The following is a 16,484-nucleotide window of genomic DNA, read 5'->3' on the forward strand; positions in this document are numbered from 1 at the left end:
GAAAACTAGGTGTCATGCAAAATGAGGCAATGCAAAAATCGCTCAAAAATAAAGGTTATTGAAAATCGACTAAATTAAAACTCATCCAAATGGTTGCCAAACTCCCAACAATCAAATAAAAATTGAGTTCCAAGCTTGTATGAAGAAAATAACAAACATAACGGCTCAAAACTTCCAAATTTGAAAGCTGCAACCCCCAATTCGCTCACACACGCCTAACTGGGCCAAATAAACATACGAAAACAAGGGAAACAATAGTTCTCAACCTCCAAACCTAAAGCAATAAAAAACAAAAGCTAAAATGCGCCAAAACTATTAAAACAGCCAAAAAGACAGAAATTACAACTGACGCTAAAAAATAAGGAAGGTGCCAAAGTTGATGAAACGCTCAGCAAAGGAGGAGTTTCTCACTCTAAATCCAATGAGCCTATTCTCATGGCAATTTCATGAGCACAACTCTCCCAATGAATAAAACACTGAAAAGCTCACAAAGGATTTTTGGGTGATTTGCTCCAAAATCCTAAATTTAAAAGTGAGAAGTGGGGATAACTCACTTTTTAGCCAATATATGCACTTTTACAAGGTGACAGATAAATTAGATTATTAAAACAAAATAATCTAATTAGCTCTGTAGTAGTTTTAAGTCCTAAACTGAAACTATAAGATCTATTGACTACTTCTCATTTTTAAGTCGTTTTTCCTATTGATTTCAATAGAGGACTCCTTCCAGGATGGCCATACAAGTGACAAAATATTAAGTTAAATGGGTCTCTCTCATAACTAGTTTTGGCTGTAAAATTTGAACATTTATATTCTAACTGAGCGCTTCAAGTAGAACACCTTCAGAGTTTGTAGAAATACAAATCCACATACCATAGTACTTTCAGATGAAAAGACCAATAGAAGTTCCTGGTCTATTGTTAATTTTCCTTAAGTTTCATTACTGAATAGAAACAAATAAAGAATGGGACACTTAACCCATTACATAATTGAATATTAGGGTGTAAATGTGACAATACATTATACATTATAAACCATGAGTTCCAAACCTAGACCTTGATTAAATATTGAATGTCTTCAGACCAAAACATCAAAGCCATTAAATCTATTCGACAATCAAATTAGAAATATTGATCTCCTTGAACCCTAAACCCAAAACCTATGAAAGTTGTTTCCATAAGTTGTGCAATAACTATTGAACATTTGATGTGTTCTTAATAAGCTAATAGAAAAAGATGGAGCAATCTCTCTCTCTCTCTCTCTCTCTCTCTCTCTCTCTCTCTCTCTCTCACACACACACACACACACAACATCCATTCAATCGCCAAAAAAGGGTTATTGTGTATTTCTTGTGTGTTTCAACTTTTTTATTATAACTTTTCGCAACTATCTAGGTAGCATTAGTGAAAGGTTAGTTTGAATGTATTGTTTTGTTACACTTATATTTCATGTCACAAATATTTAGTACTAGTACCAAGCTTTCAAGAGCACCTAATTGTTTGTTACAGATTGTATTGGATACTGACGAAACAATATATGGTGGGAGGGGTCATCTTAAATCAGATCAAAGTAGACAAAGAACTTTGCGGAAAAGGTAAGAAATATCACCTCGTTTACTAGAAATTTCTTACATGAATGTTCAATATTATCATTATATTTTAATGTGACAAACATTAATGTCAAGGTTTCTTTCAACTTACTAAGTGTGAAAATATATGTAATTTTTAGGACTGACAATTTTCTCAACACTCTGTGTTTGTTCTTGCCCAAGCAAAGTGCTCAGGTATTTCAAGTTTTATGCTGATGTTTTTATAGTAACATATGATTTTGAATTTAAAAAAGAAACATGAATCTTCTTTACAAGCATTTAAAACGTATAATTATTGTTTGCGGATGCCAACATTATTGTACTTATTGTTATTGCAGGTCTACAAACTAGCACGAATTCTCCGCATTTGAATACATACATCAATTAACTATTTAATGGTGAGTGCTTTCCTATGATTTTGATTACATGGGTTGAGTTATTTCCTGCCAGTGAATTGTTACAATCCCTTGGTTCTGTGAAACATGTGAATTATATGAGTGAAAGATGAATCTTCATGATGAATGAGGGGAAGCATGTTTATCAGACAAGGCTGGCTTGGTAATTAACATTTTGTATCATATTGAATCCAAGTACAAGTAGAAATGATGTATTTTTTCAAACTGGCTATTTGGCCAAGGCCAAAACTTTGTTTTTAACAATTACAATAAGATGGCTATCTAGAAATGAGAAATAATCTCTCTCTCTCTCTCTCTCTCTCTCTCTCTCTCTCTCTCTCTCTCTCTCTATATATATATATATATATATATATATATATATATATATATATATATATCCACAGTTCTTCTTGGGTTTGTACTTATAGTAGAGAAATATGCATGATCAATTTGAGACTTCTTGGTGGTTCATTATAGAAATAATGATTGCTAATCCTAATCCATAGCAATCTAAGATTGTAGGATATAATCAAAGTGATGATCTTCTCTCTGAAAAGAAATAGGAAGACACAACACACTTTTCTTTTTTAACAGCAATCCTTTAGAGATAGTAGATGAGTACAAGATCTTGGGATTGACTTCCACAAAACCTTAGTTGGAAAACATATAGAACAAAAAGAATTCAAGTAGGCTGGAATGCACTATATTCCTTGCAAAATACATGATATCCCAATATTTTTGAAATGTAAATTAATGGGCAAGGAAAGAACATACCTTGTCTTTGTATAATCTGCATCTCTATAGTATATAGAAATGATCTTATGATAGATGGAGCTTGGCAATCACCAATGCATTCTTCCACTATGTAGACACTTTAGTTAGGATGATATCTACAAGTCACCAAAGATGATCGCTTGTAAAAACCACCATAGCTAGTGAGCTATATGATGGCAACCATCATCATGTAATCACCATCATTGTGCTCTATGCAAATCCCATCAACATACATGCATGCATCAATGACACATTACACAATCCATCATATACATAAGCGTAGCATTTATTTTTGTCATACATACATACACAATGCATGTATAACCATTTCATGCATAGGTACATCCATATTGATGTAATTGCTTGATCACGCCATCTTATCATAACTTCATTGCCTCATATCATAATCATATTACATTATCATTGCATAATCATATCTGAATCATAAATCATAGTTGCATTGCATTACCATGTGCCCACACATAGCCAATCCACATATTATTGCATCATCGTGTGTTCCACACAACCTATTCTCATAACCAGGTTGCATTAACAATACATAACCAATATATGATTAATGACATTAATCGTGATAATCATCTTGATTATTGTGAGGAATAATGGTGAATCTTCATTTATTATTATGTTGAGAGGTGACCATTCCATCGTCCCTTTTCACATGATCGATCATGTATATATGGTGATTGTATCATTGCAAGGAGTGTTGAATATAGATTTGAGAGTCTAAAATATAATTGTTTCTTGTAAATCCCTCTGTTTAGAGTAACTAATAGCTAGAAGCAATAGGTGCAAGCATTTATATATAAATTAGAGACAACATCATCCAACAAACATAATCAATACAGATATATTAAAGATGACTTCATTGTTAGTGCATAAAGATTAGATTGATCAAACACAATGTGTGCAATATCCATTTATTATTTTACCAGATAATTATTTTATTAGAGATAGCATTGTCATTATATCAAACAACCTATATATCAACGTGGATCAATTGCATATATCAAAGATAGCATTTAAGGTTACCAAGTGTATATTTCATTGCAATATCAAATACAACACATTTGTGACTATTGTGATGTAATCACTTTAATTGATTGGAAGTGTATGCATCTGGAGTTAATAACTATTTCCATTCTATTTAGCATATGCATTTGGAATTAATGTTCATTTCCATTGTACTTAGCATTTGCATTTGGAATTAGGTATCAAATAAAAATATTTTTATCATCATCAAATTCAGTTATAATTATATAATTGTGGTAATTCAAGTCGTATCTTAATTTAGATATGAAGGGACGTTATAGGTGGTATCATAGCCACCTTTCCTACCAAAAGGTGAATGAACAAAAAACCACTTGTCACTTATACCAAGTGAAAGGTGGGATAGAAAGAAAAGCTCAAATGGGAAAAGAAGGAAATATGGGTAGCAAGGTGGACTAGGTGTTGAGTGAACAAAAGGAACTACATAACAAAATAACACAATGGATAGATGTTTTGACTTGCACCACACTAAACCATACAATTGAAATAATAAAACATCAAATGGATGGGAGGAATAACTACAAAATGATAGCCCAAAAAGACAAATTCCAGGACCAAGAATTCCAAGATTTGCACCACCAAAAGGTCAAATGAAGGAAGAACCCTCTTTTATTTAGATACAAAAGATGATCAAACAAGATTGGAAAGTATGTGACCCCCAAATAGAGATATCCTTCAAATAATATCTTGACTTGAAGATGAAATACTAGCTTGGAAGAGGAAGTAGGGAAGGATTCTCATAATTAAAAGGTAGCGAAACTAAACATCCCTTAGTCAACAAAAATGACAGTTAGAACGTGGGTGCAAAATTTAGATACCTATTTTTAATTGAATCCCATGACGAAAGAAGCCATATAATATGCATCATCCACCTTGATGAGGTAGCACATGAGTGGTGGTATCATGGGATGATAATCATTAGGCATTCCAAAATCACCTCTTCTATAGAATTCATTAAGAGGTTGATAGAGAGATTTTGACCCAAGTTAAACACAGGGGGTCGATAGAAGAGTATATCACTGAATTCCAAGGAAATTTTTTATTAGTTATATGTACATGTATATGTATATGTACATGACAAGTAATCACATATGAAGGCATGAATTTTGTCATTGATGGCAACACAATTAGATGGTAAGGTCATTTAGACTTGTGTTTAGTATTGGTTTGGGTTTACTAAGAAAACTGATTAAGTGTGGTTTAGGAAAATTGCTTGCAACCGTATTGTTTTGATCAATGAGCTTAGCAAGATGTATTTTACTGGCCATAATTTTGGATATTGGTATAATGGCATTATATATATATATATATATATATATATATATATATATATATATATATATATATATATATATATGTTTGTCTAAGTTAATATGTCAAATAGTAGATATTTTGGTTGAAGAATATGAAGCTGGGCTTATATCTCAAAGTACAAGATAAGAGACAAAGATTGGGCATTTTGGCCTAAGGAACTAAATTGCCTTGTCAAGTCAATTACTTGGCAATGTAGGGATGACATCCTAGATGTTAAACCTTAGTCAGCAAGCTTTGATAATTGGTTTTGGAGAACTTTTACATGTTTCATCATTAAGGTAGACTAGATAATATAATTGGAAGGGTATATAAAGAGGACAACTTACTCATGTGAAGTATGGTTTTGATATACATGACATGTGAGCTTCATGTATGATGCTATGATGTTGTTTTTATGGTCAGATGTGAATTGTAGTTGCTTGGGCACAATAAGATGTAAGATATATGGAAGACTAATAAGATATTGCAAATGTTAGTTTAGTCAGTTTATGTGTTGTATCTATAACTTATTGTATAGGTTGAATATCATTGTAGAGTAGTGAGCTCCCATTGTAGTGCAACTCTTAATGGTTTGAGACCTCTAACAAAGTCTAGTCCTCTCACAAAGACTAATACACTATTTGTATGTAATAACTCCTAATAGAGTCAAAACTCCTAACAAAGAACTTTCAAATTAGTACATTGTTGTGGGTATTGTTGACACAAAAGTTGGCACCCATTCTTGAGGTATGACCCTCAAGCAACCTTGTGTAACATGGATACAACCTCCATGTGTGGGACTTCAAATGAGACATTCAATCTTCAAAGATCGGCTTCCTTACTATCAGGGTGTACATAACTACAACTTCTAAGGAAAAGTGAGGAGTTGTGTGAAATTAAAATGTTGAAAGGGAAAGGTGATGCACTGGATTTGAAATTTGGTTGCTCTCTCTACTTAGGACTGCACCAAACATCAATAAAGCCTTCAAAGCATACACAACTCTCAACTCTATTTTATTTCCTAAAGACTCATATACAGATCAAAACTAATGAGATGCTACAAGGAAGATGTATTCACTTATATAGAATTCATAAGAAAAAAAAAAATACAACATACTAACTTTAGAAAACAAGAAAGAAGCATTTGGCATAAGGCAAATAATATGCACAAGATACAAAATATTGAGAATAGGTAAAAGATAGAGAATTCCATTATTGTGAGGCATAAAGAAATTACTTATACAGAGCATAAATGCTACTATAAAGAACTGGAGAAGAACTCCCAAAGAAGAACCCTAAAAATATTTACAAATTTTTCTTTGAAGAGATCAGGCATAACTCAAACTACAACTATTCATTCAAACTCGAACTACATTGAAGTTAAGTTAAAAACTTACAAGTCAAGAAATATTAGATAAAATTTGATAGTGTGTACATTTCATCATGAAATGACAACAAAGAGCCAAAACTGAAGAACTCTGTAGAAGAAATAGACAACCCAAATAGAATAAATCAGAACAAAAACTAATTTCCATGTGTATCTGATCCACAAAATGATGAAAAAAGGGCAAATAAATGCCCCTACAATCAAGAAAATTATGCCCATACCCTCTGCAAGTGGAAAGAAAGGAAAGAAAAACTCGTATTGCATAAAAAAGCCAAAAATGTAGTTCAACAATAAATATTCAGCTCTTGGGTCTTATCACACGCATCAAAAAAAGTTAACACAAGCACAAAAATACACAACAGTTTTGACCTGTGTAACATTGCAACAAGAAACAACTTTCCTCTCAAAGACCTTTCGATCACATGTAGGCATGAAAATACATTGGCATAACATTGCAGCAAGATATCCCTTCCATCAACAAATCTTGCAATGTTACGAAAAGCATGAAAATACACTGTAGTTCTAGGTTGCTTAACATCCTAGCAAGATTTTTCATTTTTGCAATTTGACTTGCGATGCTACATAGAGCACAAAAATAAACTATAGTTTCGGCCCCTATGTACATCAAATGAGCAGAAAAGGCTTCCTACGATGCCTAAAGTCATTCGATGCTAGCTCCTACAATGCCTGAAAATGTACAATATTTCGTGCGCTTGAGAATGTCAAATGTAGACAACTTTTTCTAGTCAAAAACAAACAAAACTTAGCCCATAAAAAATGTCTCTGCTTAGTTGTCTGAAATGGGCTAAAAGGTGACCAAAAATGTCAACATTTCTGGCAACTCAAGAGGGATGCTTACCTGCTAAGCATATGATCAGTGGCCTTAAAGAAATCCATTGGGAATGGAATCGTTAGCATTAAGCATTGTGCATATCTCTGTCACAAGATAAAATATGCAATTTTATAACCTAGCAAAACATCAAATTTTGCTATCTCCAGGAGGGACACAGTTGTCCTCATGCACTTCTTAGAAAGTTGGAAACCAATCTACTATGTACAAGAATTTACAAAACAAAAAATAAACAAAGCCATTGATTAGCTTGTTATAATAGATGTCCTTCCTTACTAATTGATCATTTTATTCATGGAAATGGACAACTAGAAATAAGAACAAGTACAACAAACATAGTGTTGCACTTTGGAATACCTTCCCAAAGCTAAGAAAAAAGATGCTCTCCAACACTAGAACATTGTCACTTTGAGCAATATACACTTGCTCCTTTTGAAAATCTTTTTTCATTCTTTGAAATAAGCATGACTAGGGGCAACATGTTGATTTATTGCAGAGCTAGATGTTGTATGGGACATCCTCTTGATGGCTTATGGTCTAAGCAATCAGCCTTGACCACATCATTGTGCTCTGCAATTGTTGTATCTTTCTAGTATGAAAGTGGCTCCATCTTTTCTTGTGAAAATATCATCTCCACCTCTTCTTCATGTTGCTCATGAACCACCTCCTTGGGAGCTACTGGTATGGTGTGAATCTCCACTTGTTGCAACATCTCATAAACTTTTGATGAAGGATAAGATGACTTGACATCTATGGATAAGAAAAATAATTCTAGCTCATCCCAAAAGATTTTTTCTTCATCGAACTATTCAAGCTTTATTGTAGTAATATGCATATTAGTATGTTCCTCCTCAATGACAGAGCTATCTTTGGGCACCTCTTTATCATCCTCCATATCAAGGAGGATTGTCTGCTATGATAATTGGTCTTCTTCTTCTTGCTCTTGCCGTAGATCCTCATTTTCTTCTAAAGGCTCAAAAGCCAATATTTGTTCCTCAAGAATAGGAACAACCTTGCTCTCTTTTTATTCCTCCACAAAAGAGGGAAGCTCTTCAATTAAGTGGATTGGGTCATCTTCCTTATGTTCAACCTCCACATCTATGTCCTCTTCAAGCCAAGGTGAAGGCTTGCAAAAAATAGGCTGCGATCACTCCCGTGGTAGCTTTCTGGGCTTTGTCTCACGCTCCCAAAATGACATATTTGGACCATCAAGAGTCCATCCGACAGGTCCACCCTCAAAGAGTAAAATGGTAATAGGTACAAAAGCTTGATAGGGTCATCTCTTTTGCACAGGGAGTGAGAACTTATAGTAGAAGGCTCTTGTAATGGAGGGGGCTTCTTGAAGCTTGGAATGACACAATAAATTAGAAGGGGTTGTCTCTACTTCCTTGGTCTGAAAATGAGCTAATTGGAGCCTCATTTCCTCTTCTTTTGATGTAGCAACTTGCCTTACAAGTTTCTCCTCAAAATGCCTCTATTGTGCCTCCCTCTATTTTTCTTCTTGGAGATAGGCCTAGTATTTCATCTATTCCACCTGTCGATCTAGTTCTTATTGCCTCTCAATCTCATCAAGCTACCTATCACAAGACAACAACTACTCATTCAATTCATGAAACCACATGTCCATTTTCCTACTCTATTCATGTAACTTCTAGTCAATTTTCTTTTAAATTCCATCATGTTTTCAATCTTTTTATAAGGGGGTGTTCGGACTGGTGGAGCAAGAATAGGAGGACAGTAAGAGTTTTGAGCATATTGGCTATATATAGCTTGAGGTTGAGATTGGTATTGATAATATGAGTTTTCATGATATGGGGGTGAGGAATAGTAGTCATTTCTGTGAAATGGGTTCATGATTAGAACTTCATAAAAGCGACAAATTCAAAGAAAACTTTGAAAATCACAAAAGATCATAAGGATCTTTACACAACAGTATTGTTTCTACTTGAAACATTTAGATATGCACTTAGAGTCGCCAAGGTGTTTGATTAAATGCATCCAAAGGAAAATACCATTAACACCCAAATTCTTAATGAGTATATCTCAAACTAGCTAACCAACACACTTACAAAGCTAAAATCGTGTCCCACCAGGCATGCCAAAAATTGTTGACACAAAAGTTTGCACCCATGCTTAAGGTATGACCCCAAGTAACCTTGTATAAAATGGAAACAACATCTAAGTGTGGGACTTGAAATGAGAGATCGAATCTTCAGAGAAGATCAACTTCCTTACTATCAAGGTGCACCTAACTACAACTTCTAAGGAAAAGGGAGGAGTTGCGTGAAATTATAATGTTGAAAGGGAAAGGTGATGCACTAGATTTGAAATTTGGTTACTCTCTTTGGCTAAGACTGCACTAAACATCAATAAAACCCTCAAAGCATACACAACTCTTAGCATTGTTGTATTCCTAAAGACTTGTATACAGATCAAAACTAATGAGATGCTACAAGGGAGATATGTCCACTTATATAACATTCATAATAAAAATAGATACAACATACTAACTTCGAAAAATAAGAAAGAAACATTTGTCATAAGGCAAATAATATGCACAAGATACAAAATGTTGAGAATGCATAAAACATAGAGAATTCTTTTTATTGTGAGGCATAAAGAAATTACTTATACATGGCATAAATGCTACTGTAAAGAACTAGAGAAGAACTCCCAGATAAGAACCTTAAAAATATGTACAAAGTTGTCTTTTAAAGAGATCAGACATAACTCAGGTTACAACAATTGAGTTCAAACTCCAACTATATTGGAGTTAAGTTAGACTTGCAAGTCAAGAAATATCAAATAAAATGTGATTTGATGTGTACATATGATCATGAAGTGACAACAAACAACCAAAAATGAAGAACTTTGTAGAAGGAATAAACAACCCAGATAGAATAAATCATAAAAAATATAGTTTCCATTTGTATATGGTCTATAAAATGATGGAAAATGTGCCAATAAATGCCCCTGAAATCAATAAAATCATGCCCATGCCATTTACAAGTGGTAACAAAGGAAATAAAAGCCTTTTTCACGAAAAAAAAAGCCCAAAAATGCAATTTGGTAATAAATATTTTGCTCTCAAGTCTTATAACAGTCATTAGAAAAAGTTAACATGGGCACAAAAATACCCAACAATTTCAGTCTATGTAACATCGTAGCAAGAATCATCTTCCCTTTCAAAGACCTCCTGACCATACACAGACATGAAAATACATTTGTGTAACATCCCAACAAGATATCCCTTCCTTCACATAGACCTTGCGATGTTACAAAAAGCACAAAAATATACTGTATTTTCATGTTGAGTAACATTGCAACGAGATTTTACATGTTTCCAATCTCACTTGCAATGCTATGCAAAGCACAAAAATATACTAAATTTTTGGTTTGTATGCGCATCAAATGAGCAAATGATGTTGAATGAGGAGAAAAGGCTTCTTACAATGCTCGAACTCATTCGATCTCAGCTCCTACGACACTTGATAATGCACAATATTTTCATGTTCCTGAGAATGTTGAAAATACACAACTTTTTTTGGCCGAAAACAAAGAAAACTTAGGCAACAAAAATGGTCTTTGATCAGTTATTTGTAATGGGATAAAAGGTTGGGAAAAATGTCAATAGGTACCATCCCCACTGGGGTTTTCCCTTGGCTAGGGTTTCCTCAAAAACAAATCATGGTGTTATGAGTTCCTTATTGTTGTATACTTTACTTTTCAATTTAATTAATTGTGAAGCATGTGGTTAAGTTTTGAAATATATAGTTGGAGTAAAAATGTTGCAATACTAATTTACACTGCACCCCCACCCCCAAGCAGTATTTCTTATTTCTAATGATTGGTATTAGAGTTTGGTTACTCAAAAAAAGTTCCACAACTTGAGAAATATTGTAATCGATATAGATGATTTGCAATGCAACTTTGGAGCAATACTTGAAAATCTAGACAAAGAAGATGAAAGATGAAAGATGAACTTATTAATTAACTCTAATTTAACTTATCAGGTTACTCTCTTCTTACTACAAGTGATTTCCTTAGCTTCTCCTATAGTTCATGAGTCATGTTAGTTTGTTCCTCTAGCTCTCTTTCATACCTATACCTATACCTATCCATCCTTAGGAATATTTACCTCTAGTTTTAGGCTTATCTTCTCAAGGACCTAAGCTCTTATACTAAGTATTGTATTGAAATTGTACTGGGAGGAGGGTGAATCAATACAATAAGTAATCTACTAATTCAAACTATCGATCTAACTTTACTTCCATAAAATATTAACCAAATAACTGCAATAATAATAATAATTAAATTGTCCACCAATCAATCATAACACAACGCAATCATTTTGGTATCACGGAAAACCCCTAGTGGAAGGTAAAAATTGTGATGGGGATAACACCCACAAGCCTTTCACTACAGTTAAAATGTTGTCTTCTTAGAAGCTTACAAATACCCTTTATGGGGATCCACTATGTTAGGAGTGTTTTGTACACTATTAGGAGTACAAGAAGATTTGTTAGGATCTACCTCAGTTAGAGGATTTAAAACTCTTGAGGATCCACTCTATTAAAGGGATTACTATAGAAATGACTGGTTGAAGTCCAACCATCAAAGGGATTTCCCTCATTGTAACTGTTAGGTAACAATAAGTTGAATGATATGTCTATAGCACTACTTGCCTATCAAATCCTTTATGTTCATGTCACACTATAGCTTCCCTCTTGCTAGATTCACCTCTCAAACTCTATCCCCTCTTTTTTTGTTCTCACTCGGTAACTCTATATCATACTCATTGCTCTTCTTCTTTAACCTTTACTCACTCTTTTGTTGCTTGATCTCATATGTTGTTTAATCTTTTTCCTTTATTCAAATTACAAACTTTTCATGCTCATACCTTGTTCACTTGACATATCCATATGCCCTTAACACATTTACATTGCCTTGATCATAATTAGGTCTCCTTGTGTGATTACTTAGAATGCTCAAAACCTATTTGACTTTCACTTGCCTCTTCTTCAATCTTCTTACCTATCTTGCTCCCATCTTCTAACTATGACAGTTAGATTACTCATTTCATTGAAATTCATCATTACTCCTTTATTTTTTACTGCATTGATTATGTCGATCTTTTAGTCATTCTTTTGTCGTACATAACATATTACCAAATCATGTTTTGGCACATATTTTCTCATTTACCTCTCATCGTTATGAGTTTCTACCATGCATGTGATCTGCATAGATATCATAGAATATGATATTATGATCATTCCTTTGGATCTATACTTTCTCATATAGTCTCCTTGAAACATCGATCATGTCTAAGTGTCATCAATTATCTACCTTGTCTTGTTGATCATTCCTAGTTGCCCATCTCACCAATCATGTCTTGTCTTAGTTGTAATTAATGACAACCTAACACCTTTGGTTGCACCTCTTATCCAATCAATCTCTTCTTATTAATGTCAAATGCTAACAAATATCTCATTTGAAAAATGTGTCTTTCTCTTAAATGTAGATCTTGTTAGCTTTCCTAAATGACATTCCTTAGTTATTGCACTAGCACTTCAACAATCTAGGAAAATCTCTTACAACATGTGTAGAACTTATCTTCACAATGTTATCAAAGTTTACATGATAAAATATCTTATGTCATAAGCATCGCCAATCTCAACAATTAAACATATATCCTCTGCAATATTCAAATAAAACTATTGCCTTTCATCTTAGTTCCTGATCCAATCTCGTTTCTACAATTATCAATAATTGGGCACATTTCATCCTTGAATCATAAATTTTAATGTTTGTCGACACATTATCCAACACTCAAAATATTATTCTTTAGTCCTTCAACATATAGAACATCATAAGTGTTATTCTTACCATTACGAGATATATAAACTCTTCTTTTGATCAAACAAGGAATGTTATAACCAAATTTGACAACACCACCATCATACATGTCCAACTTCATAAGTGTATTCTTATCTGCATGTTATGTGATATGAATATTTGTTGTAAATCACCCATTCATCCCTCTTTTCAAAATGTGTAATCAAAGATTTATTTTAATTCGGAAAAGTAGAGCTCTCATCTCTAATACTAATGAATATAAATCTCGTTTTCACTCTTTTGAAATTCTTCACCAGTCACACCATTTATTTGCATAGTAACACTTCATATGAAATTTAGGCTAGAATATTTTTGGCTTGTGCTTTGGTGTTCTTTTCGAACATCTAGAGGCAAAATGGCCAAACTTATTACATGAAAAACATTTCAAAGGAAATTTCCCTTCGTACTTACTTGCAACCTTATATACTCCTTTTGCAATCAAGGCTTCCAACTCTCCCATCTTTTCTTCATCCTCAACTTCTTCCAAGTCCTTAGCATGTCTTGATCCACACCTAAATGAGTAATTGTTGGAACAATTGATTAATTGTGTATTGTCTTTGATATTACACAAAATGTCATATCATTACCAGTCAGTGTATGTCGAGCTCACTTGGGCATTGAAGATAGTTTTCTGTGTCTATCGAGCATTCCATATTTTTCCTAGCTTAGAAGATAATTTTTACTGAGTTCACTTGGGCACCAAAAGAAAATTCTGTGGAAGATGAGTGTTGACCAAGCTCACTCGATTACCAAAGGAACCTAGCAAGTATGCAGTGTTAATCGAGTTCACTTGGTTAACATAGGAAAATCATTCTAAGTTAGTATCGACTAAGCACGGTTGGCTAACAAAGGATTTTCTTATTTTGGCATATTGAGTTCAATTGACTTATCTATTGGTTATAGCCAAATGAGAAGATGAATATTAATTATTCTAAGTTGTATTTGAGCCAACTTGACAATATGAAAAATATAAATAAAAGGTCAAATTGAGGATTAGAAAGTGTGTGAATAAATGGAACATTTTTGAAGATCTAATGATGCTGAAAGGAAATGAATTAGAAGGATAAAATAGTTTATCCTTGTAAAGCTGAAAAAGACATATTTGATCAAAAATGATCAAGTATACAAACCAAATTTGAGATCTATAATCAGCAATTCAATTGCATCCAAATCAGGTCATGTTATTATTACTCTCTAACTATTGTAGCAATGATCAAAATCTCTTAACAGAGTTGGCTTAACAGCTATTTGTAAATCCTCTAACAAGGTGGCATTTCTATTAAAGTGTCTAAAAACCTCTAACAAGGCCACTCATAATAGGGATATTAAATCCTCTAACAGGGTCACACCTAACAGTGTGTTTTGTACCCTTTAAGAGGGTTGGCTAATAGGGCTCAATTCAGAAGAGTGGAAAATAGTAACTAATTGCAATTCGTAGTTTTTCCCAAATTGGGTTTCCACATTAAATCTTGATGTCAATTGTGTTCATGCTTTTTCTTTTATGTGTTTGCAACTAAGTTAAACTAATACGCAATCACTAATAACATCTTAAAACTTTTATGTTAATTGTTTGTCAAGCATTTTTTGTATTTACCGAGTTATAGCATTTTCTGTGTATTTATCGAGCATCAACAGAGTTTTATTTTTCAAGAGTTTATTTTGTACTAACATCTAAGGGATCTGAGATTTATTTTAGTGGTAACTGATTCACCCCTCCCCTCTCAAATTTTCCTCTTATATTTCCAACAATTGGTATCAGAGCTTTTGGTACTTGCAGAGAAGGTTTCAAGGACCTAAGCTAAAGATCAAGATATCTTACAAAAGAGAGATTCCCAAGTTGAACCTAGGCAACTTTGCAGCATGGCAAGGACTTATGAGGTTACATCTAGCAACTATCAATTATTTAGGTTGTAAGTATCTTGATACTAAATACAAGACTCCTACTAGAACATTATCAATTAAAGACATTGTTGAAAAGAAGAATCATAACATTATGATGATTGATATTGCATCTACTCTTAGTTATGCTGAATCTAATGAAATAAAAGACTGCAAATTAGCTCATGCAATGTGGATCAAACTAAAAGACATCTGTGGAGGAGATAACAATATAAGAAGAGTCAAAGTAGAAAGTCTCAAAGGACAATTTGATCAAATGAAAATGAGAGAAGATTAAAACATTGCAAAATATGTAGAAAGAATCAAAGTAAGTGTGAGAGTAATCAAAGCATCTGGAGGAGACATTGATGAAAAAACAGTTGTAAACAAGGTACTCATAACCCCTCTTCCTATCTACGCAATTAGAGTGTCTACTATTCAAGAAATGAGATGTGATCCAAATAGCAAAATAACTTTGGATGCTTTAGTTGGAAGATTGATAGCTTTTGAGTTGGATAACTATGTTCCTTGTTCCAAAGGTATTGAGTCTGTATTTAAAGTGAAACTCTCACTCAAGAAAAGGAGTAAAAAATCAAAGGCCAATCAATCAGGAAGTGAAGGAGAAATAGAAGAAAGTTCTGATAGTGATCTTGAAGTTGTTAAAGCCCTACTTGCAAATAAATATTTCAAAGGCAAAGGAAAGTACAAAGGCAAGATTCCTCTAATTTGTTTTTTTTGTGAAAAAATTGGTCACATTGTTGTTAGGTGCCCAAATAGAGAAAACAAGGATGAAAAGAAAAGCAACAAGTACAAATGAAAAGAAAAGCAACAAGTATAAAGGCAAGAAAGAATTCAAGAACTACAAGGACAAATGTAAGAAATTTTGTTTTATGGCTAAAGATTTTTACAATAGTGAAGATGAAATGGTATATATTGTTGTAAAAGATGAATCTAATGATGGAGATAAGATGGCAGTTATCTCTCATGTTAGCAAAAATGATTCATGGATTATTGACAGTGGTTGCTTGCATCATATGACTGAAGATAAAACCAAGTTTGAGCACATGGAATATTATGATGGTGGTAGTGTAAGATTTAGAAATAATGAACCTTGTTGCATAAAAGGAAAATGATGTATTTCTTTGACCAAAGAACGTATATGTGATAATGCTTATTGGGTTGAAGGACTAAAGCATAATCTACTAAGTGTGCATAGTTGAATAACATTGGATTCAAGGTAGAATTTATAAATGGGAAGGCCAAAGTCTTGGATGAAAAAGGAAATATGGTTGTATCTAGCAAATAAATAAAAAGTAATTTATTTTATTTTGATCTTAGTGAAAGTTCATGTTTCAT

At 33.3% G+C, this 16,484-nt stretch overlaps 1 protein-coding gene across 1 annotated transcript in view; it reads left to right on the forward strand.

The window, feature by feature from the left end:
- EMB2729 (Alpha amylase family protein) overlaps nt 1-2,292 on the forward strand; it is a 326,562-nt gene extending 324,270 nt beyond the window's left edge. Inside the window, exons 19-21 of the mRNA XM_089787516.1 lie at nt 1,509-1,594; nt 1,729-1,783; nt 1,927-2,292. Of these exons, the coding sequence (XP_089643642.1) occupies nt 1,509-1,594; nt 1,729-1,783; nt 1,927-1,959 (174 nt within the window). The 3' untranslated portion in view covers nt 1,960-2,292. The remainder of the gene's footprint in view (nt 1-1,508; nt 1,595-1,728; nt 1,784-1,926) is intronic.
- Nucleotides 2,293-16,484: the final 14,192 nt, after the last annotated feature.

This window comes from Cupressus sempervirens, chromosome 6 (assembly GCF_028749045.1).
Source record: "Cupressus sempervirens isolate cs-2001-9-10 chromosome 6, ASM2874904v1, whole genome shotgun sequence".
Lineage (NCBI taxonomy): Eukaryota > Viridiplantae > Streptophyta > Pinopsida > Cupressales > Cupressaceae > Cupressus > Cupressus sempervirens.